A 22,366-nucleotide genomic window follows, 5' to 3' on the forward strand; every position below is an offset into this window, starting at 1 on the left:
TGCAAAAAGGGGCCAATCAAGAGTTGGCAGAGTCTACATGCGACCAGGATCTTCCCCCCACGAAACCCTGCACATAGTGGAAGCTCATGGCCCATAGCTCGGTACTCGGCCCGGCGTCAGCACCGTATATCACCTCTCAGTTGACAAATGGCCACATGCAATGAGCCTCCTTAAAACAGCTTGCTAAAAGCTCGAGCCGCGGAAATACGGAGTGGATTACTGATCAATTCGAGGCTGTCAGGAAACTTTAGGTAAGAAAAGCGTATAATATGCGACAAGTGTCTTAGGTCAGATAGGATTCGCCTTCATTAAACGATACGAAGGGATGGGACGATTAAAAATCCAAAGCAGTGCTGACCTCTGCATCACTGATTATCAATCTTCTTTTACACTAAGCAAACAAACAAACACTAAACTAGATGCTATTGGTCCAACATGCAACTGGCATGAGACATGAATATAGTACAAAGGGTCTCTCAAATGGTTGTACAATCTTGACCTTCATACACAGTTCGAAGCAAGACATTTTTTTTTAACGACGACTTTACGCTAGCCCCAAAGTCGCGTTAAACCTTTCCACCACCTCTCTGGCGCCTGGCAAAGCTGAAGGATTAGCAATCAGCTTGTCTAATCCCATTGCTTGCCTGCCCTCGACATTGGTCCATCGCCGCAGCATCTCCTCTGTTGGGCGGTCAATGTGTTTGGATTCACCCTCGCCACCGGGGAAATCAGGTCCCGGTGTGCCTGATAAGAAGGCCTGGCGCTGTCTCACCAGATACTGAGCATTGAGCTCGGTCACTGGGCAGACGGGAATGTAGAGGACACTTGAGTCGGAATGACCCTTGTGAACTTTGTCCACAGCGTGAATAGCTATAACACCAGCAGTAAGTATATTGTACAAGATAGAGAGTAAAAGGTCGGGTGTATGAGTGGCGACTTACTATCACAGTGCCAAGCCACAAAAGCTCCAGGCTTAATTTCGGGTACATGTGTCATAGTCTTGGACAGCTCCAGATGAGGATGAAGTTCATCATTAAGCTCTTGTCCATGTCCGGGGAAAGCTCCTTGTAAGTCACTGGTCATATCATCTTCGCCAGTGAATGCCCAGTTCTTTTCATCCAAGAATCGATCACCGACCTTGGAAGTGTCAATCGGTCGGAAGAATGGTCTCAGAAGAGTGTATGCTGTTGATAGCATCAAGGGGTATGTCAACAATGTGCCCTCTTCCGGTCCTACTTGGCTCATAGAGACCCAACCCTGCCAGGCCCTAAATGCACTGCATGCTCCTAGGCCATTGTGAAGATCGTTGACAGCGTCGACTCTTCCAGAAGCCTCCCAGGGGTCGTAACTCTCCCATTTGCCTTCAAACACTTTGTCGTAGACGTGTCCACGTCCATATCCTTCCTTCATCCAACGTTCGACGCTTCCACCATCAATGTGGGGGCCGAGTGCAAAGGCAGCATCACCGGGCTGGCGGATGCGAAGCCTATCGGCATAAGAAAGCGGGATGTCAAGAGAGATTGGAGTATTTGGTGATGCGGAATGCCAAAAGTCTGACATGAGATACTTTTGTACCTTTAGCATGGAAGGATGTGAGCGAGCTTTGATCTGAGGCTCGGACCAGTACAGCTCGTATACTTGAGGGTCATGAGGCGGGAATGCTATATTCAACATTAACACCAGGCACTCTCATCCAAAGAAGAAAAAAAACATTTCTTTAGGAAAAGTCTTACCTCTTGTGTGAGGGTTCTTGTGCACGTATTCCTCAACGCGCTCCTTATATCCTCGCGCTTCCTTTTCAGGAATTACACCATTCACGACGACAACTCCTCTCTTCTTAATCTCCTCCTTGACTTTACTATCCAACCCACTATCAAGGTCATTGAACTCTACTTGCGGAATAACCCCCGTCCCCTTCTTTGCAATGATTTCATTCTCTTCCCGCAGCGTCCGCAACAATCTCTTCCAGCTGGCAATGATGTCCTTTTCCCGATCCCTGACCAGGTCCAACTTCAGCTGTCTGAAGCGATCCGGCAGCGGCGCCTGCTCTCCACCAGACAGCGAAACAAACGAGTCTGAGATGTCTCCCGTCCTCTTCGTTGCCGGTTTTGACGACTGCACCGTCGCCAGGCAGCGATGTAGACGCGGAAACACGGGAGAGGCTTTTGAGAAGCTTGAGCGCAGCATCTTATTATATGCGTGTAAGATATAGAGGGGCACAGTAAAAAAAAAAAAAAAAAGTCACGAACTTTTTTCGGGATGCTCGTGTAATTTATCAACAACAAAATAAAGATTCCACACACAATGAATTGAGAAATTGATTCAAAAAATTGCATTTCCATCGAAGGAGCCAACCTATCTCTTTTATGAATGACAGAGACAATGGCCGGTATTACTGCTTTGGGGAAGTCCGCGCCCCGCCGGCGGAAAGTTTATCTCCCTCCACAAAAGTAAGATGGCCAAAAGTTGGGGAACCTACATTAATGGCCTGATCGAGATTACTACGGATTTCGAGAATGGTTTGGGGGCGGTGGAATGCGAAAAAAGGTACTTTGTCTTGGAGTGTGCTGAGACATGAAATTGGTGCTAGTTTTGGTATATTGCGTGCGAAAATAAGGCTGTACAAAAATCCTCCATAATTTTTTTGTATGTGAATCGAGGAGTGTCCTACTAGCTGGTCATTCACACCACAACCATCTACCATTACAGTAACGAAACTAATGTAATCCAAAATTCTATGAAAAAAATAATCACATTTCTTCTTTAGCACGATAATTCATCATCATTGAAACGTTACAAGTTCGAAAATCTTCATCTCTAGCCTCTCCCGTGATATCACGGAATGCCCATCTTGGAACTGACATCGGATCCCCCCCTCCCCCCCTTTATTGGGGAATCCCTCAGCCGTGTAACAAGCCCCATCCTTCTGGCCGGCACGGCTGTCATCTACGCACATTCATTGATCACATGTGTGATTAGCACGTCCGAGCCCCGAAGTAGAAAATCAATCTAACTCGGAGAGAAGGAAGGAAGAAGGAAGGAGGACCCCCAAAGAAGAAGAAAAATGTGGTAGAGGCCATCACAAATGACGAGCTAACAACTTCTTCATGGCGTCATTAGTGTAAGAACTACTAACTGCTGGCTTTCTTTTCTCTTCCATACATCTGATAGGGAGGGCTATCTAATATCTGGTCACATGGGACAAAGTAAGTGTAAAACGATATAGGCTAAAAAGTCGTGATGTTCCACTCGGTCTGTGTGATAAGATGTTTAAAATAGTTTGAGTGCCATATGCCGGCTTTGTATACGTAATATAATGCAGAGGGCGTGTTACCTTGAAGCACAATGTCTTATAGCCTCGGCTCACAAGCCTTTTATACCAAGCAAATTGAGACATTGACACTGTCTCCTTCCTTTATCTGCCTGGGGACATCAGTCGATTTTAATGTCTCCTCAGACCTCGTAATTCATCCTATTAATTAGCTCTTCTTTTCCCCTGTCCCAATCCTTGACAAGTTTCACCCAACTTATCCATCAACAAGGGGGTACTATAATCTCGACTTGGAGAGAGCAAGAGCGAGAGCGAGAGCGAGAAAGAGAAATATATATACCACGTTCTTCTTTTAGCCTCGGTCCAGCTTCAGCCTCAGCTTTCTCTCAGCTGTCAATAATCTTCCCTCTTCCTCTCTTTATACCCGAAAAAAACAATATGGCCACATTGCCAAACACGGTATCCCAGCAGGGGAGACAGGCAAAAAAAAAGGGCTCCCTTTAATTTATTAGTATTAGTTCCCACGGCAAATTAGGAGAATTACCCCGATGCCATAATTTCCCCGGCACTTCTGTTTTAGGCAAATCCGCCCCCCACAACACCAGCCACGACGTTCGCCCGGCCAAAGGTGAGGCTAATAATAAGCAATAAACAACCTTAGCCCAAAAAAGAGAGCTTCCCACACCCCTCATCAGCCACACCACTTTTAACATGATGGGCATTATAGCCTAATGATTATGGATATCTCATCGTCTCGATCTCATCGTAAGTCTCACGCATCCAGGCCATTTCGTACATAACAGCTCCCCTGCAATATTACCCACCCTCCTGCTAGCTACCCCCTTCGTGAACGCCTCGCATCCAATCTCATCTCCAGCCAACCATGATCGCCTCCTCCTCCACAATCAAAGTCTCCCTCCCTCATCTCGCCCAGGTCATCGACCACTCCCTCCTCCACCCAACCCTCACAGACGCCGACCTCCGCGCCGGTCTCACCCTCTGTCGTAACGCTTCCGTGGCCTCGGCCTGCATCAAGCCGTACGCCGTGCCACTCGCCCGTTCCATCCTCGCCGGGTCTTCGGTCCGCATCTGCTCTGTCGTTGGTTTCCCGCACGGCTCGTCCTCCGCCTCGCTCAAGATCACGGAGGCCGCCGAGGCCATGACCTCGGGGGCCTCCGAGATCGACATGGTCATCAACATTGGCAAAGCCCTCAGCGGCGAGTGGAACTATGTCGAGCATGAGATTGAGGCCGTCAACCGCCTAGTAACTGCAAAGGGGGGCATCCTCAAGGTCATCTTCGAAAACGACTTTCTGCAGGATGAGCACATCATCAAGCTCTGTCAGATATGTACCGACCAGGGGGTCGCTTTTATCAAGACAAGCACGGGCTATGGATTCGTAAAGCAGCCAAACGGCTTTTATAGCTATCAGGGCGCCACACCGCACCATCTCAAGCTAATGAGGAAACATGCTGGCCCAAAGGTGCAGATAAAGGCCGCAGGGGGCGTCAGGACCCTGGACGAGCTGCTTTATGTACTATCACTCGGAGTGACGCGAGTTGGCGCCAGTGCCACCGAGGCTATCCTGGAAGAGGCCAAAGCACGAGGTATTGGCGAGACTGAAGTTGAAGTCGAAGTAAAAGCACCCCTGGGATTGCAGGAGGGAGCATATTGATGATACCACTGGTAGTTTTAGCAAGCGATGCGTGAAAAGATATATAATACAGAAACGTAGTTATCTATTAAAAAGTTATCAGACGTAGCTTCGCAATGATGTGTATGCATGACTTCATTATCTGCTCTACCTTTTACTTCTTTCTCTTGTCCAGTCCTGGCCAGCACTAGGAAAACTCCAAGGGTACCCAAGCATAGAAATAAAAAAGGTAGTGTGAGGAAATGAAAAAGGGGAGAGATAAAAAGGCAGAAAAGAGTAAAAAGCATAGCCCAGCCGCCAAAAAATGAAAATTTCAAGCCGCTCGCCCTGTGCCCTTTTTGAGTCCCCAAGTATCCTTAACAGCAACAACATGTCCATGCACCAATTCTCTCCAGGCATAACAGTATTCGTAATTTACAAACAAAGATACGCTGTCATTAGAAAATAAAAAGAATAAAAAAAAAAAAAAAAACTGCTCATAATGCAAGCCTGAAGCTCTTAGTTGTTTGAATTTTTGTTTCTGCTCCGCCACCTTCTTTCTCCTTCGCAAAGGCTTTTTATTCAGTGTCTTGGTTAGTGCGTCTCACTTTCTCTCTGAGATCCCTGTTTTCGTTTTCCAGGCCGCCAAGCCGTTGCCGAGCGGCCTGTCTATCCTGGTTGCGTCCTTCTCGCTCCATCTTCAGCTTATACTCCATATCCCGGAGTCTCAGTAACCAGCGGTTATCGTTGGATCCGTCCGAGCCTGAGGCATCCAAGAGACCCAGTCCAGTTCTAGAAGACGATACTGGAATTCCCGAAGAGGACGGGGCACGCACTGTAGATGATGCCCTTCCCTTCGAAGCGGAGCTATGAGGACGATCGCCAGAGCTGCGAGGAGGTATCGGCGACGGTGAGCCGGCGCCGATCTCAGACCTTCCAGGCGTTTGATGGGCCGCGCGAGCACGAACATCATTAGCAGTTCTCAGCGTGGCATTCTCCACCTTAAGCTGACGATATGCCTCCTCAAGGCGCATCATCCGATTTGCCGCATCATGAGAACTCAGCGAGCCGGTGGCAACTGAGTTGCGAACCATAGTCTCCAGCCTATCAAGCTTCTTGATCCGCACATCCAGGTTGTTCTCCAGAGCCTGGTACTCCCGATAAAGATCCTTCTCGACTGCTTTGATCTTTGTTGTCAGGGCCGCAAACATGCCCTCGATCATCTTAACAGCAGCAAGAAGGTTCTTGGAAAATCCTGGCAAGCGGCTTGCAATAACTTCGATAGTAGGGACTACCTGTCGGTCTACAAGCGTGTTGTTGTTCGCCCACTCTCGACCACAGAGGTTGCTGAGTTTGTGCCATAAGAGAAGTAGTAGTTCGTTCCTCTCTAGTAGCTGCTCTCGGGCTGTTTGTTCCAGCATAGCAAGCTTCCGGCGATCCTGGCCTCTCGTAGCTTCCAGTTCGTTGATACGGACATCTTGAGTGCTGGCCGTTCGAGTGAGATGCTGATGCGTCTTTTGGAACGACTCGTATTGGGACTTGGTATTGCGATGGGCAACGCGCTCCTTTTCAAGTAATTCGGTAATTTTTCGCGTTTCCAAGGCGTGTGATTCCATAAGCGAATCACGCTGCTTGATGATGCGATCTTTCTCAACCAACGCTGCTTTAGAGGTATCAAGCTCACGAACAGTGTTTTCAAGCTCACGCTGCATCCGAGCAATAGACTATAAAAGGAAAGGCCAGGTTAGTACAATAATTAATTGAAGAGAGAATAGGCATGCCGTACCTTTAGCAGCGAAGAACGGGTGCCATTCAGGTCACCCAATGCTTCCCTCAGGTTGTTCTCTAGCTCCAACAGCCTCTCCTTCCACTCTGTTGCCTCGACTTCACGAGACGACAAGTTCTTACGCAGTCGCCTGACATCGTCCTTGGCAGTAGCATTCTCACGCTGAAGGTTGGCAAATAGTTGTTGGACATCTGCATCCTTCTTAGTGGTAACGTCCTCCCATTGCACACGTTCCTCTTGCATGCGATTCTCCAGCTCCTTGACCCGTTCTTTCTCATCCTCCAAGCTTCGCTCCGTATTGGACATTGCTGCCTCTAAATCGCCAATGCGGATTTTGTCGGCTTCCTGCTCTTCCCGAAGGAACGAAATTTCGCCTTGTGATGACTCCTGCTGGACGGAAAGGCGCTGGTTCTTTTCATTGGCTTCGAGAAGCTTCTGCTCCAAATCCTCAAGCTCCTTGTTAGAAGATTCTTGCTCCTTCTCCAAGTGCTGAATGCGATGTGTTTGGTTAGCCTGGTCTTCCTCAAGCTGTTGGATGTGTCGAAGCTTGTGTTCTTGTTCGTCTTCCAGGCCTAGGAGCGCTTCGCTCATCTGTCGCATCTCCTTCTGCAAACTTTCAAAGTTTTCGGATCTATCGTTCAAGTCGGCCTGCATCCGCTGAACTTCGGCCTCTAGAGTGTCAATCTCCATCTGAGCTTCGTTGCGAAGATCCTCAAAGTTTGCTTCTAATTCACCATGCTCCCTTAATGCTTCGTCACGCTCCGATTGTAAAGCAATGAGATCGTTTGTGGCGTTATCAAGCTCTTCCTGCATGCTCATAAGAGCCTCCTCGGCCTCGCGCTTTTGACCAATGGCCAGTTCAAAATCGGCCATGCAGCTCTCCAACTCTCGCTGCAGATCCTGGTTCTGTAACTTCACCTCACTGAGCTTATCTCGCAGCTCAGCCAATTTGTTTTCCAGCTCCTCACGTTCTGCTTCGTCTTCTGCTGACAGCTGCCTAGTCCTATGGCTACTTCTTGAATTCGGCCTTTCATGACCGCCAGCGCGTGAAGCTGATCGCTCCAAGAGACTGTCGATAGTAGAGGGAGCTGGGCCACCACGACGCTGAGCCATCTTGAGATCTTCAATCTCCTGGTATAGGCGCTCCTTTTCACGGTTTCTAGACGTCAACATTGAAGTCTGAGCTCCAACTTCGCGGCGAAGTTCAGCGTTCTCATGACGCAGCTGTTCACTCTCACGGCGCAGCTCGTCCACCAAAGTGCTGGCCGCACTAAAGTTGGCATGCGAACCATCTGCCTCGCCAGATACGCTGGACATGGGCCTGCCTGGCGAGGCATTCCGATCCCGTGGCTTCTTATTGATGTTGTAGATGTTGGTGGTGTGATGCGTCAACCCTGAGCCAGCACTAGACATCTCCTTCTTGAGTCGGAAAACCTCATCTCGCAGCTTCCTATTGTCTTCGTCGGACTGCTCCCTACGTGCAGTCTCTTGCTCTAACAAGTCTTTCCAAACATCTGCCTCCTCTTGCCGGCCATAAGGGTCTCCAGAACGCTCACCGAGCGTCTTGACAATATCCGATAGCTTCTTCTTCTCAAAGTCCTTTTCCACAGTCTCGCTTCGGAGTCTCTCGATTTCTGTGGCATAAGTTTCGACACGTTCTCGCAAGAACATGAGCTCATCTTCTCGCTCTTGGGCTTCTTCGTTGTACATCCTGGCGGTCTGGTCCGTTGAAGATGCAGCACTGCGCGCCGTACTCGGCCTTTCTTCGTCTTCTTTCTCTTTCTTTTCCAGCTCTTTAACTCTTTTTCGTAGAATTTTATTATCGCGCGTCGTAATGGCGAGATTTGTCCTCAGTTCAACGTTCTCAGAAATCATCTCCTTCAATCCTTCTTCAGACAACGTGTCCAGACGTTTACTCAAGAACATAACCTTAAGCTTCAGGTCAAAATTTTCTTTGGATAGCCTTTCAATTGTGCTGCTCTGCTCCTTTAGCGTCCAGGTCTTGTTGCCACCTTTGCCCGGGGTCTTTGAGCTGCTGGTAGCAGTGGCCGCAGATACGGACAATCGTGGCGTTTGTAGGCCATTTTCGAACTTGAACTCTTTCGCAACTGAATCAGGGACGTGAACGTTCTTGACATGCTGGGCTATGACTGTATCTGTAGGGGCTGTGTTGATGCTGTCTTTGGTTTTTGGTGTCACCATCTTGTAGTTATCTCTACCCCGCGGGGGAGTGTTCGCCTCAACCACCGGTTCCAACTGGCGTGTGTTATCTCCAAACTCGTCAGTACCTATGCCAGAGGTCATGCTGCCCATACTTATTGATCGCAAGAGCAGATTAGATGGTGCCCGAGGCATACCCATATTGGGCACCGCTCCACCGGAATGCAACGCAAAGTCCAACCCCAGTCCTACAGTTCCTGTGGTATCATTCTCCTCCTGCAACTCGGGATTGGTGGCAAAGGATGAAGTTGAAGATCGTTGACTACTGAAGCGGTTGGTGCGCACATATTTGGGACGCCTATTGCGCAGGGCAAGTCCAGGATTGCCACCAGCATCATTGGACTGCGAGTCATCTCTTGCGTCTTTACTGCGTTCTTCGTGTGTCCCAACTCTAGGAGTATTTTGGTTGCTGTGATTCGAGTTCGCAGCGCGCGTGATGGACCTGGCAGCAGCTGCTGCCGCGGGCGAGGAGTCGAAGCCTTCTAGGTTCGACGTGGTGTTGCTCCCTCTGGTCAGGTCTTCTTCAGACTCGGGATGAAAGTCGAATTCCTCCGTGTAATCCTGCCCTGGTTCGTATCTTGGCTCGTATCGTGGCTCGTATCGTTCCTCGGGCTTCGATCGTGGCGGCTTGGGCTGAGCTCCGGGCAACATAGGGCTCTTAGAAGGCCGAGAAGGAGGCTTTGAGGGCGAATCAAAGACAAAAGTATCATCAAGTGCTCCCTCAGGGTTGGCAGAGCCTGTGGGAATCGGCGACAGAGATGGCAGAAAGCTAGACTCGTTATCTTTAAAATGCTCCCGAACTGCGTCCTCGGAGAGAGTGTCGTCCGGATTCAGGGTCGGGTCCAGAGCTGTTGTTTCGAGATAGCTGTGCTCTCTCTGTGATAGCGCGGGTGATCCCCCGCCAACCTTGGGTCGAGACGAGGATTGTAGCTGTGCCGATGCTGGAGAGAGTCTGCTATTGGGAGCTATTGTGGTATGCTTAGGAGGCGCTGGCGCATTGCCATTCGATTCGGATCGCTGCAACGGAGAGCGCGCGCTCATTGTAGTCGAGCCCGGCGAGGGCAACTGGTCTGTTCTTTGTGCTGGACTTCTCGATCTGCTGTTGTCGGCCCGGACGCGCCTAGCTGCGGATGACGAGAGCGACTCGGGCTCGTAGGCGGTGTTCTCATCCACGCCGGCCATGTTGCATCTTGGGGGGTTCTCAGGTTGCAGGGGGGGTCGGGGGGTCGGCCAAGGCTTGGGAGCTTCGCAAGGATGAGAGCGAGCTGTATCGCCAGCTACAAATATGTGGTGTAGACAAACAAGAAGCTGTATAGAGTGATAGGCGAGTGAATGCTGTTTAGGCGGATATGTTTCTCAGCTGGCTACTTGCTCGAGCCTCGTCCAAAGCCTGATGAGCAAAACCCCGTCGCAGGGCAGGAGCTTGGTGGCGCTAGGTGCGTCGTTGCTAGAGCCGCTCTCCCGGCGCCTGCAGCTCCAGCGCCTGCACGCGCTAACGGCGCGGGAACCAGTGGAATTCTAGAGCGAATTAGGGGGGTGAAATGCCGCGTGCACCGCCTGTCAGGGGAGCCCCGCAAAGCGGTAAACAGGCGGTAAGGGGGGTTCAACGCCATTAAGATTGGGACAAAAGTGCTTTGATTTCGTTTAGTAGGTACATGGAGATTTACGTTCAAAGTACATCAAAGTGCCTACCTAGGTATATATAAGGACCCTACTTGACATCAATGGCTACTCCATTTGGTGTGCTCTCAGTATCATAACAGTCTCGAACTATTTGGAGAGACAAAGAAATTGGTATTATCAAAAATAAGAAGTAAGAAGTGAAGAGAAGGACACAAGAAAATAAGAATCAAAACCAAAATCAGAACCAAAACCAAGAAAAAACCATGCCAGTAAAAAGTAAATGCTGGATTGGCACGGCAACATAATTTCCACAAGACCTGCCACTCTTTTTACCAGGTATCAATTTTCAAATCGCCTGTCGTATGCCAGTTTTCGTTACAAGCAGACCTTCACTGTAAGTTATTTGCCGATATGGAGAAGCGTAAAATGACTTCCACGCCAAACGCCGCAGGCCTATCCAATCCTGAACTGTTCCAACTCATGCATCATCACACTCGATTATCGCGAGGAAAAAAAATGAGAAAAAATGAGAATGAAACGGGGGTGAAAGAAGAAAAAAAAAAAGAAGAGGGGGAGGTGGTGGGGAGAAGAGAAAGAAAAGTCATTACCACCACCATTTCCAAGTCTTTTCCAGTGAAGGATCTTTGAGGATATCATCAACCCATCCCAAACTTTCTCTCTTGTCGTCAAGCAGACGAGCATACTCAAACAGCAACCTCAGTACATAGACCTGCATGTCTTCTTTGCGCAGCACCATGTCAGCCCACTCCTTGCCCTCGGTAGCAATCTTTTGTGCCACTCGGTCGTGGCCGTTGCGTCCCTCGTATCCGAGGAAGTACTCCATGATGCCATAGTAATCAAGGAAACGGCTATCCATGGGAACAAAGTGCTTCCACGCAACCAAACGGCTGTCGTGCCACTCATGCCAGATGGTGGCTTTGATGGGGAGAGAAGTAGATCGCAAGAAACCGAGATAGCGGCCAGAGAAAGAATTTCCATCAATGTCCGGGATGTACTTTGAGTTGAACTGTTCCGCCATCTTTATCCCCTTGGTTGGCTTATAGTAATGACCTGTGTAGTTGCACTTTCCGTTCTGCGGCGGCGTGCAGCTAAGGTCCGTGAAGCTGACATTGGACCATTGGTTAATCCATCCGCCCAGCTTGCGGTCCTTTTGCGCTTGTAAGTTGTAATCCTCGCCTGGCAGCGCAAAATTCTCCGGTTTCCCTCCCCTTTCGGCATATGTAACTGTCGTGCCGTTATTCATGGCAACAAATCTATGGCGCTGGAATCCTCGCCAATTGTGTACCGTATTCTTGCCTCCTGTTGCGACACCGCGCCAAATGACCTTGTTTTGCTTCTCACTCCATTCAACACCATGGTTATCGCCGCCAGTGAAGCGCTCTTCCTCATTCCAGTACATGGGAGCGGGTAGCAAAATTTCGTTGTTGACTCCCAACTTGGAGCCACCAAACATGGGGAACAAGACCTTGGAGGCTGATGTAGAAATCGGCTCAATAAAGATGCCCTCTAAGGCTTGCAGATCTGGCTGATGGCAAATCTCCGTAGATAGTGTGAAGTTGGAGACGAAACCCTTGTACATGTGGGGTTCGGCGTATGTCAAATTGATCGAAGGCGTCTTATCGGCAGTTTTTACGAGGCCCTCCACCTGGGAGGCACTATCCGGAGCACAGCCACGTCGAGCAATAGCCCAGTAAGATCCTAGTTTAAAAAGCCTTGTCAATATCTTCCTTCAAGATCAAAAAAAAGTAAACAAAGAAAAAAATCATTTGCTAATGAGTTGAAGAGATCGCGTCGTGGCCAGTTTTAGCTTACCTGTTTTTTCCCAGTCCTTGCTGCGCGTTTTGACCTCAGGGTCGCCAGTGCCGGGGCGAGGTAGTTGCTGGAATTCGCGAATGACGTCTTTAGACTTAGGTATCTTCATCGTCTTAGAAGCGTTCTTCATATAGCCGGCCATGTCCTCCCAGGGAACAACCAGTCGGGGCTCATCCATGGCATTTAGCGCGATATCCATGTCAGGCAACAAGTGATCAATTGTCTTGATCATTTTGAGCCAAATCTTGGTCCAGAAGAAGTCACTTTTCGCGGTGGCATTGCCGTTTCGGACGTTGATGGTCATTTCAAAGTCCCAGGCCTCCTTACGGATAACGGCGGGGTCAAGGCCCCAAAAGGGTTGGAGATCTTGGTAGATTCGATCAAAGAAATCCTCAACGATGACTGCGTTCTTGGAGCGAGCAAATTCGTACCACTTCTCGAAGCCGGGCGGCGGGTGGCGACCACGGCGCTTTCGATAGGCCTTGGCAGCTTCTTCAACAGTCTTGGATTCTTTCGATATGAGCTCGGCAAAAGTCATCTGGGCGTCATACACCAGCTTGTCAATGGGGTGGCCGCCGCTGGTGGGAGGAGCGCCGATAGGGAAGGCATCTTGGATGGGCTTCCGGCCAGGGGGGTTCGGATTCGTGGCATCTTGTGACGGCGACGCTGGCGCCGTGAAGAGTGGTGTTTTCGCGCCTTCAACTGGCGCAGGGCCATTGTAGTTTGGCGCAGGACGGTTTGGCGCGGTCTGGTCGAATGAAGGCGGTAGACGGGAAATATCTGGCGAGCTGGGGCTGAAGGTGTACAAGGCCAGCAGGAAGATGGCCGCTAAGACACCGTACCGCACGAGGCCGGACGGCCGCCGCATCGGAAATCCGGGCGTCAGCAGCTTGACCATGGCGATGTTGAGTGGCTTTTCGAGACGTCGCGGGTCTGCCAGAGGCGTGGTGTTGTCGCAGGAAACAATGCTCCAACTATGGTAAGGTCGTACTTTTTGCAATGCTTGAACAGTCCTTAAAACAAAAACGGGGCGGAAGTTGTTCGCTAAGAAATGAAATAGCGTCGGCCGCGTGTTGCTGGGGTTTGGTGTTCCCGCGTATGTTAAGTAAGTGATGACGGAGGGGCAGGTCTATCCAAAGAGAAATTGAGCGCTCAGCGCTTCCAGGCGTGCCAAGGAAATTCTGCTTTTTAAGATTCTGATAACGAGCGACTTGGCCTCGAGGGACACTTGTCTCTTGTACGAGGCACTATCACGTCAAGGACGACTGTGGCGAGCACAGGGAGATTTCGAGGAGATGCCGCGGGCAGTCAGGGCAGGCAGACTTGAAATTGGACGGTTTGAAGTCGTTACAGCTGCCGCAGCATCGTTCTAGAGAGCCGTGAGGAGAACAACGAGCAGCCGCGCAGCCCAGAAGCAGAGGCGAAGAGATTGAAGAGCCAGAAGTCTAATTTCGCAGCGCTGTTCGGAGGCGGCCAAATGAGCTGGGCAGACGCTTGCGGCAAGATTGGCCACATTGCCCACTGATTCGCTGCTTCGCACGAGCTACGAGGTATAAAACCCGCTGCCAAGACGCCGTCAGCGCCCACGGGCTCTGTAACCCCTGGCACGATTACGCTGCTAGTGGTTGCGCGGGGGGGGCCTCAGCGTGGCACCGGCTCTCTTCAGTGGTCTGGGCTCAAGCGCGATAAGGCTACCCGCTATTGCCTAGCCGAGCGTGCGCCGGCTGCTAATGAAACACGCATAGCTTGAGGCTCGATGGCTCTGATGGCACAGTTTCGATGCGTCGATGCTGACATGCTGCGCTGCATGAGACTGGCCGTGGTGCATTGCGCAGGCAATTAAAATTAAGCTATCGGGCTAATGGTGCATTCCATTCGGCTAATCTTCTCCCTCCAATGCAATCCATCCATCTCCTATTGGTACAACCCCAATATTATAAACTCTAGCTCTACTGCGCTGCTAGCTTGAAGGGTGGTTCAATATAGAGCCATTGTTGCGGTTCCCTTTCGTCATCTTGCCCTCAAGAGGGGAAGCAGATTCAAACTCCCTCTGGCGAGAAACCCGTTGCCAAGGCTTTTGCTGGGTGGCATTTCAGCGATGCCCTCGCTAAATGAGCTGACGATCACTCCTCTTCTAGCCCCAGCTCGACTATTGCGAGCTCCACCTTACCTGCCCCCCGGGCGCTGTCGTGACATACCAAATACTTCATTGGAGACTTTTTGGCGGGTTGTGCGGCGAGCACGCAAGCTGGGTGTGGACCTCATTTGATATAGATGATGTACGTCGAGTAAGTCGAGGCAGGCCACGGCAGGGAGCATGCTGAACGCACAAAAAAGAAGAAAAGACCGTCAGACTACTTGGATAATCGTCATGTTAGACTGCAAACAGCCCGAGACTATTGGCGTTTAGGGCAGACGGAGCTTTTTTTGTTTTAGGTTCACCCAAAAGCAACGCGCGTTGCCCTCTGCCGATTTGCCGCGATCCGCCATTCGAGCCAGCCATGGGGTTTCTCGCAAGGAAGACCTTGTCCAGCATCCAGCTAAGTGAGCGAGTGGCAGATCAACTACGTGAAGCCAGTGTGTTTTCCGTTATACGTGCGAGATATTGCCCCGTCCACGTGTGGTTTTGAGCCGCCCTCCTCCCCACCTTTTGGCTCTGCCATAAGTGGCTCAATCAGTAGAATTTTCCCAACGGGGTAATTCATATGCAGCAGACTACATGTAATCGGCAATTGCATTCCTTCTACCTACAGAATAGGCCTACTGCTAACCAGAACTGGTCGCACATGCGCGTATTTGGAAGTGCGGCCGCGCTCTCAATTCCAGCCTTTGCTTCAATTCAAGAATGGCAAACCAGGCACGCGAACCGAACTTGTAACTTGTCAAAATAAGAAAATAATAAACTCGCTGCAAGACAGATCTGGCGCTACTCTCGTGACACAAGCTCGATTGCCCGGTTTCCAGTAGCGCACAAGAAGTGCCGGGCGCAAGTTGCATTGACTGTAGCGCGAACAAAAGAGGTTCGATTTGGCAGGTCCCGGGATGCTTGCAGCGCTCCGTTGGAATACCGACTGCCTAAAGGGGGCACAGGCTCCAGCGATTGATTTTCCATCTTCTGTCGTCATCAGGCTCCGATAAAGCCCCCTCCCCTGTCAATCACTGCTTATCGAAATGTCACGGCGGGTTTTGAGAGGATTCTCGGTTGGAAACAGCCTTTGACGATGAGGTCAGACAGTATACACGAGTGGGTATCGTCATGTTGCACAATCAGCCACTGTCACAAGTGGAAACTTGTCTTGTGCGGCCTTGACTACCTAGTCCGCGCATGGTCTTGAGACATCGGAAAATACCTAAACTTCCATGTATTGTTTGAAGCACCAGTAATAGTGACGACGGTACGTTCCAATAAATAAAATGCCCAGCAAGCTGAATTTTTGCGACAAAAATGAATTGTGTTACAAAATGAGATGAAATTCTTGCAAAAGTTTTTTTTCTTTGTATTACTCATCTCATTTTGCTCTCCGCTTAGCAAACAAGTGCAGACACAGTCCAATAGTATTACAAGCAAGCGATCTACCCTATGCATAGAAAACGCTCCTAGCGCCACCATGCAGTTGGCCATCGCCTAGTTCCTGCAGTGACTGCTGTGGCAAGTCCCAGAGTATTGGGAACAGTTTTACTGTTACCCAACATATGTGGGCCTTGTCAATGCCTTCTCTCCTACTGTAATAGTTCTTGCTGCTTAGATCTTCCTAGCCAGAGCTCCAAATTCCACGTCGTACCTAGGTCGGGCTGAATACATGTACTATATCACGTACTACCCATTTTGAAGCGTATAATAAAGTTGGATATGCCCACATGTAATTTCCAGAGTAGTTTTCTCTATAGTCTAGCGCCTTCTACTCTATATAGCCAAGAAGATCGCCAGAACTCTACAATTATTCCGTCTTCATTGGTGCTGAATACAGAGTGCACATAGGAGCGAGGGTGAGATGGCCAATTTTGGAGTTGTTTGAGAAGCAAATAGTTGAAGACATATTTCATCAGAATACAATTTCTTGGACTTAAAAGTTAAACGTTGTTGCGTAACGCCCATTTGAATGAGAAGCCAATTAAACAGTATAGATTTTAAAGACCAACGCTAAACAGACATGATACACCCTGTATTTCAAGATAACACCAAGGTTTTTATTCGTCAAGACAAACATAAAGTCGTTATTTACCTCCGGGACTTTTTACCTGAGCCTTTACCTTTACCTCCTCCGGGACCTCCCCCGGGACCTCCGCTGTTTAACGAGTTGAATAAGCTTGAAACAGTGCATTTGTCTCCGGTAGCAACAAGATCGAATGGATGATTGCCTGCAAAGTTATTACCTGTCCAGTTACCGGTGTATAAAGTGAAGTTGGTCCCTGGAATCTTCTTCAATGGCTGCATCGGCGTTTTAGTTGGAATCCACGGGCTAATTGGGGCAGTAAGGTCCAATGGCCCATAAGTAACAAGCGAGACATCAAAGAAGTCTTCCGCATTTAAGACCTAAAAAATAATAACTTAGCTTTCTGTCTTTCAACATTGAAATGAATGTAAAATTAGACCTACCAAAGCTGTTATATTCAGCAGCGTAAGGCTACCATCATCGTTATTGCCTGTACTCGACAAGCTATTCACGAGTTGAATAGCATCCGAAAATGGGAATCCAGAGCCTCCATTTGTGTACTGTGTAGTTTTTCCAGCAGCATCGTTTTTAACCTCAACAGTAAAAGATGAAATGCCGTCTTTGGCTGAAATTGTAGTGTTAAACTGGTAGAAAACGAAGCCTGGACCACAATTGGGATAAACGTCACAAGCGGCAACGAAATCGCTCTCTGTATTGCCAGTTGCCGCGGGTAAAAGTTTGCCGGAGCGTGATTTGGGATGAATGAGGACTTGACTCTGACTGACATCAACCGTGGTGTTAATGAGCTGTTTCAGGCTGTTAGTTTTTGCGTTTGTTATATGTAAAAGGTTCCATACGTACCCTCACAAAACCAGATACAGTCAACGTTCCATCAGTAGTATTAGGTTCTATCGTTAACTGCATTGGCTTGATGGTAATTGGTTGTATAACATCTGTCAGCTCTACGCTGCGAGGCACGGTATTGATCATGCGCTCTAGCAGAGTGCTGCATGTCTGAAGAAAGAAATCCTCAGAGTTTGCCATCTGAGAGATTACCTTGCCCCCATCTGCGTTGAAGATTCGGAAATCCGATCGTGTTGTTTCGTTTTGACCAAATGCAAGGGGATTTTGATCGACATTGGCGACAAATTCTTTAGCACTAGAAGACAATGAGTCGGTGGGTTCTGAGACAGAGTATATGAATAGCAGCACTTACACAGCATTATCGAAATTGTTGTTTGTTGTATCAAAGGTCACCATATTATCAGTCTAAATAAATGAAGGTTAGCTTGCTTCTCAGGCGGTTTGAAAATGGTTATACTGACACCCGTGTTGGGGGGGTTGGGAACAATTGTTGGAAAGTCCACGCCATGTACACCCCCAATAGTATGCCCACAGGCAACAAGAGATATCATCTCAGACACATCAAAGCCCTGCTTCGCAAAAATGGCAGCATGTGTAGCAAGATCTTGTTGCGGCTCCGGAACGCCAGATGGCCCTGGGCCAGCTGCGTCTACACGACCGGCCCTGAATGGAACAATGACTTGTCCATTAGAGCATGCACCAACTGCCATCACCGAAGCCACCGCGAGTAAATCAGCCACCGATGTTCGAGTGGTATAGGCGCCCTTAAAAGTAAGGAAGGTCTCCGAAAACGCGTCCCCCACATTCTCCGCACGATCCAACTCGAATAGAATAGAAGCATCCAAGCCACCTGTTCCAGCGGCGACATCTGCTGTAGCCATGTCGTGATATGCAGTTCTCAGCCATTCAGCGCCGAAATTACGCCCAGTAGGTGCGCCACGTCCAGAACAGCCTGACACATTTTCGGCAAAGTCACCACCGGGCCCACTGGTGAAAGGACCCCCGACTTCATACAATATCCTCTCAAGATCGTCGATTTTTGCATTGGGCCAGATATACTCAGCATTAGAAGGATGCCAGAGGGAACTGCTGAGAGCAGAGTAGAGGACGGCGCGGGTCCACGCCATGATGATGGCGATTTGAGTTTTGATGCTAGATGACTGGCTAGAAGGGGGGTTTCAAAGGAAACAATTGTCTGGGACTTGCGGGTTTTATAGTTGAAAAGGCTCTTAAGCTAGGATCTATATTAATACGAGTAAATCACACGTCAACGGGACGGCTACCCGAGTATACCGTCTCCAGACTCAACTGGCGATTCCCCTTTATGCGGTTAACAAGGAGGGGTTAGGCTATGGGTTCGGGGCATTCCTATTCAAGTATCGGGTCACTCGATACGACTGAATTGGGATTGAATAATGGAGATGCTAGCGTGGCTGTGTAGTAAATCGTATCGCTGAAATAAGGAAAATATTCGAGAAAGGTGAGATGCCATTGGTTATGCCGCATCTAGTAATTCGTGCCAAATACATCTACTAGATGACCCTAGTTTCGAAGACGCGTATACCCCGGCCGTTTAAGCTTACAAAAACACGCACACCGTAGCTTGTTAAGCTTACAGAGGTGCATATACGACATCAAGTGCGCTCCATATTGATTAGGGTTACGAGTATTCTGGCCAATGAAGTGTTTTTGTTTACAAAACAAAACATCAAAGGCTTGTCTATATATTAGATGACACAAAAGTTCTTAAGTTATAATAGACCTCAAGGGTGTCTGTCAGCAGGTTCATAACTTCACTGACAATCAATAGTTAGGATACAACAGAATATAATCCTTATGTTGTATAGTTGATTCATAGGGCAAATCGATAATTTCGAAATTTGGAAAACCATTTTGCTATTTTTCTTTTAGAGAATTACACTTGTGTCTTCTCTTGGTTTATTATTTCCAGCCAATTAGATATATTATGTTGACTGCCAGCCTGTGTCTCTTGGAAACTAGTATTATGTATAATTGCTAGTTTTATTATAGTGATTTAACACTTGTGTAGAATATGAAACTAGATGTAATGAAAAGTATTGCAAATGACTCATTTAAGACACCGCTTGTTATTACTGTGGCTATAATTGCAGCAACCGTGGCTTTAACTGTAGCAACCGTGGTCTCATCCAGCAGGCTCTCCTTTGTGCGCATTTTTTGTAATGGTGTTCAAACTCTTTTTTTGCGATAATACATTTTGAGCTTGCCGTTCGATGATTCGCAACAAGAAAAAATATCTCAGAGTTGTTTAAAACTACCTGTAACATTGCCAACTGTCGGCTTTAAAGAACCCAGCCAATGTTCAGTAATCAATTGGTACCAACCGCGGCACCGAGTATGCGTAATCTTTTATTCGTATTGGCGTAGTCTCGAATATTGGATACGGGCTCAATTCTGTTTTGTTGGGGTAATCAGCAGATTATATATACAAGCCTTGCGGGTAATATTGAGCATGCCCAAAGTTAAATTAACGCAAGGCTAATTGATACAATCCTATTTATATCAGTAACACGTGTTTAAAATGCTAATATAATTTACATATTTCCGGCTCAATAAGGTCGATCTTCAATTCGTCGTAAATAGACTTAGTGATACCCACATAAATCCCGAAAACGCCGTGCCTTTTTTCCCACAATAACCCCCGTCCAAGAAACGACGCCAATTTTGAGTGTTGTTTAGTGGCCGGAAGTGCCAACTCTAATTTTTTTTTTTTTTCGCGTTGCTTTACTTGATAAAGCAACCACTGTCGGGCAGATCATATGGCAAAAGGAATTGGAAGTGATCGTCTCTGCTGCCTAAATTCCGCATAGACTCTTATTACGCGAATCCTTCTTTCGCAAACAACTGCCGAGGATAAAAGGCTTAGCCCTTAGCATAGCCCCGTTGTTCGATGTGGCAAATCATTGCACTTTTGTAAGAAGAGAAGTGAGCAGGGAGTTCGGAATAGAAGTTTATAATGTAAGACGGCCCGATTTTAATCAGCTGTCTCAAGCTAAATAGACTATTAGAGGTTATTGTATGCGGCCCTGTTGCTCCTTTATATACTATCCAGAGCAGCGGCAAACGCACTCTTGGCTCTCTAATCATCCTTCTCTGTCCACGGACTCAAAGCATCCAAAAATCTGGTATGCGCTTCAGCATCTCCAGTAACTCTCAGCACTTCCTGGTACTCCTCGGTTCCAAGGCGCTTGAAGAAAAGCAAAATACCCGCCCACATAAAATCGGTATAGCTGACCGTATCGCCCAAGAAGTAGGGCCCCGACGAAGACTCGTTCAGCAGAGCCGTTATCTCGTGTGCAAAAGGCTCGCATCTGTCAAATGCCTCTGGACCATGCTGCTTCTTCATTTCATCTAGAGGCATACCGACGTCCTCCTGGCGCGTGGTGAGGAAATACTCAAGACTCTCCTCGCCGAGAAGTTGCGCTGCTACTCCTGGAATATAGATTGGATGAAGCTTTGTCATAAATGGTATCATGCTATCCCTAAATCTAAGTTGCATAGGTGTATTTAGAGCCAGTTTTGGGACTGGGTACTTCTCCTCGATGATATCGGCAATTTTGTACGAGTCCATCACGTAAGAGCCGTCAGGCATTTGTATAGTTGGGACTGTAAACTGGGCTCCTTGTTCATTCGGAGAGACACTGACACGATTAACTCAATTATAATATGCTCATTATGTTTATAGCGCAGCGTTAACTTACTGCTGGTTGAGTCGAGGCTTGATATTCGGATATTCAACCTGCCAATGTTAGAGCCTATGGTCCAACCCAGATGGCTATGACTTACCCATTCTGTCTTGTAGTCAAGGCCCTTATAATTTAAAAGCAATCTAGCTGCACGCTGACTTTAGCATTCATGGATTTCTGACATTAATTTGACTGGGCGGACCTACTCCTCCAGGTGTTCATTGACCAACAGACACGTGGCGCCTTGGTGGGGATATCGAACAGCGTATAAGTGCCCGATGACATATTACCGACTGCCATCTTGGAGATTTTTATGTATATGAAGCAAAAAGAACGACTCTGCCGTCACGCTATATGATGATAAGAAAGAGTCACAGAGCAAGAGAAGAGAGAAATACTCGATAAACCCTCACTTGAGTGTATAGCCGCCATGAATCCTTCAATCGACTAGCCTATCAGACCCATCGGTTGATGGTTCACGCTCTCCCCGCATGGGCCCAGGCAACCAGGGGAAGAGCAACTGTCGCTAGAATCGATCTGCAGGTGCTTATTATTAGCGTATTAGTCATTAGTAACTGGTTGAACAGTTACTCCAAATACTGTACGCTAAAATACGAAATTTGTGTCTATTAGTAATGTCTTGAGAACAATAAATGCTTTTAAATATTTGCTACGGGTACCAAAACTATGCATGGAATAAATATTGATGATCCTGGCTACTGGAATAGAGACATTGCACTAACCATATATGGCTCTCTGTAGCATTTGCTATCAAGACAGGGATACTATTCCTTTACATGACTGCAAGCAGAACTGGCTCGGATAAAGATGCAAATAGTTGTGTGGAATTTCTTTTTGTTAGTGTTCTATGCGCACCGTTTCCACATTCACACTCTGAGAGCAGGACAATAGAATACAATTTGCTTTCTTCAAGCCTAGGAGCAGGTATAGAACTATTGATTATTTATTCTTTCACATCGGAAATGCCCCTCTTAGTTGGGCTCAAAAGCATCTCTATCCCCCAAACCCTAAAATCTAGGACTAAACTGTCTGCATTTAACGGAAGCCTCCTGTGGGCTTAATAGCAGGTGGGCCATTGAACCTAACACCATCCTCTTTCTTCAGAAGATTGTATACAGTGCTATTTCTCCCTCTGCTGGAATTTTAAAGCAGTTATTTCAGGATAGATTATAGCGCTCTATTCTATAAACCCGTCATATATCCACAATCTGTTTCCAACCCCTGCTTCTCAATCTG

General features: G+C 48.1%; 6 protein-coding genes across 6 annotated transcripts; 1 reads left to right on the forward strand and 5 right to left on the reverse strand.

Annotated features, from left to right (window-relative positions):
• Positions 1-544: 544 nt before the first annotated feature.
• Positions 545-2,187, reverse strand: GGI43DRAFT_385826 (DUF1479 domain-containing protein; the record flags this gene model as incomplete). The annotated part of the gene is made up of 3 exons (XM_083203708.1): positions 545-870; positions 942-1,661; positions 1,734-2,187. The coding sequence occupies 3 exons, from the start codon at positions 2,185-2,187 to the stop codon at positions 545-547; spliced, it is 1,500 nt and encodes a 499-aa protein (XP_083058715.1).
• A 1,762-nt stretch (positions 2,188-3,949) lies between these two features.
• On the forward strand, positions 3,950-5,032 carry GGI43DRAFT_410647 (2-deoxyribose-5-phosphate aldolase). The gene has a single exon (XM_083206637.1). It carries the CDS (start codon positions 4,155-4,157, stop codon positions 4,944-4,946), a length of 792 nt encoding a protein of 263 aa, XP_083058716.1. The 5' UTR covers positions 3,950-4,154; the 3' UTR covers positions 4,947-5,032.
• A 450-nt stretch (positions 5,033-5,482) lies between these two features.
• GGI43DRAFT_424222 (uncharacterized protein) lies at positions 5,483-9,951 on the reverse strand (the record flags this gene model as incomplete). Its single annotated transcript, XM_083208339.1, has 2 exons — positions 5,483-6,628; positions 6,691-9,951. 2 exons carry the CDS (start codon positions 9,949-9,951, stop codon positions 5,483-5,485), a joined length of 4,407 nt encoding a protein of 1,468 aa, XP_083058717.1.
• A 1,186-nt stretch (positions 9,952-11,137) lies between these two features.
• GGI43DRAFT_385829 (uncharacterized protein) lies at positions 11,138-13,264 on the reverse strand (the record flags this gene model as incomplete). Its single annotated transcript, XM_083203709.1, has 2 exons — positions 11,138-12,252; positions 12,367-13,264. 2 exons carry the CDS (start codon positions 13,262-13,264, stop codon positions 11,138-11,140), a joined length of 2,013 nt encoding a protein of 670 aa, XP_083058718.1.
• Positions 13,265-16,392: 3,128 nt separating this feature from the next.
• Positions 16,393-18,812, reverse strand: GGI43DRAFT_410652 (heme peroxidase). The gene is made up of 5 exons (XM_083206638.1): positions 17,846-18,812; positions 17,737-17,789; positions 17,382-17,679; positions 16,964-17,326; positions 16,393-16,900 (listed from the first exon to the last, which is right to left on the reverse strand). Exons 1-5 carry the CDS (start codon positions 18,509-18,511, stop codon positions 16,586-16,588), a joined length of 1,695 nt encoding a protein of 564 aa, XP_083058719.1. The 5' UTR covers positions 18,512-18,812; the 3' UTR covers positions 16,393-16,585.
• A 1,103-nt stretch (positions 18,813-19,915) lies between these two features.
• Positions 19,916-21,503, reverse strand: GGI43DRAFT_111549 (glutathione S-transferase family protein). Its single transcript, XM_083198925.1, has 4 exons — positions 21,312-21,503; positions 21,210-21,252; positions 21,125-21,162; positions 19,916-21,064 (listed from the first exon to the last, which is right to left on the reverse strand). Exons 1-4 carry the CDS (start codon positions 21,407-21,409, stop codon positions 20,503-20,505), a joined length of 741 nt encoding a protein of 246 aa, XP_083058720.1. The 5' UTR covers positions 21,410-21,503; the 3' UTR covers positions 19,916-20,502.
• Between the last annotated feature and the right edge of the window lie 863 nt (positions 21,504-22,366).

The sequence above is a fragment of the Trichoderma evansii genome, assembly GCF_050947405.1.
Source record: "Trichoderma evansii strain SZMC 28006 chromosome Unknown GGI43scaffold_16, whole genome shotgun sequence".
Classification (NCBI taxonomy): Eukaryota; Fungi; Ascomycota; class Sordariomycetes; order Hypocreales; family Hypocreaceae; genus Trichoderma; species Trichoderma evansii.

Excerpts from the sequence above, each read along its gene's own strand:
- GGI43DRAFT_410647 (XM_083206637.1), top strand. The coding sequence starts at position 4,155 with ATGATCGCCTCCTCCTCCACAATCAAAGTCTCCCTCCCTCATCTCGCC.
- GGI43DRAFT_410652 (XM_083206638.1), bottom strand. The coding sequence starts at position 18,511 with ATGGCGTGGACCCGCGCCGTCCTCTACTCTGCTCTCAGCAGTTCCCTC. Across the intron at positions 17,680-17,736 it reads AACAATTTCGATAATGCTGT|TGCTAAAGAATTTGTCGCCA; the intron begins GTAAGTGCTGCT and ends ATTGTCTTCTAG. Across the intron at positions 17,327-17,381 it reads CTGTATCTGGTTTTGTGAGG|CTCATTAACACCACGGTTGA; the intron begins GTACGTATGGAA and ends AGCCTGAAACAG.
- GGI43DRAFT_111549 (XM_083198925.1), bottom strand. The coding sequence starts at position 21,409 with ATGGCAGTCGGTAATATGTCATCGGGCACTTATACGCTGTTCGATATC. Across the intron at positions 21,163-21,209 it reads TTGACTACAAGACAGAATGG|GTTGAATATCCGAATATCAA; the intron begins GTAAGTCATAGC and ends TAACATTGGCAG. Across the intron at positions 21,065-21,124 it reads AAGCCTCGACTCAACCAGCA|TGTCTCTCCGAATGAACAAG; the intron begins GTAAGTTAACGC and ends TAATCGTGTCAG.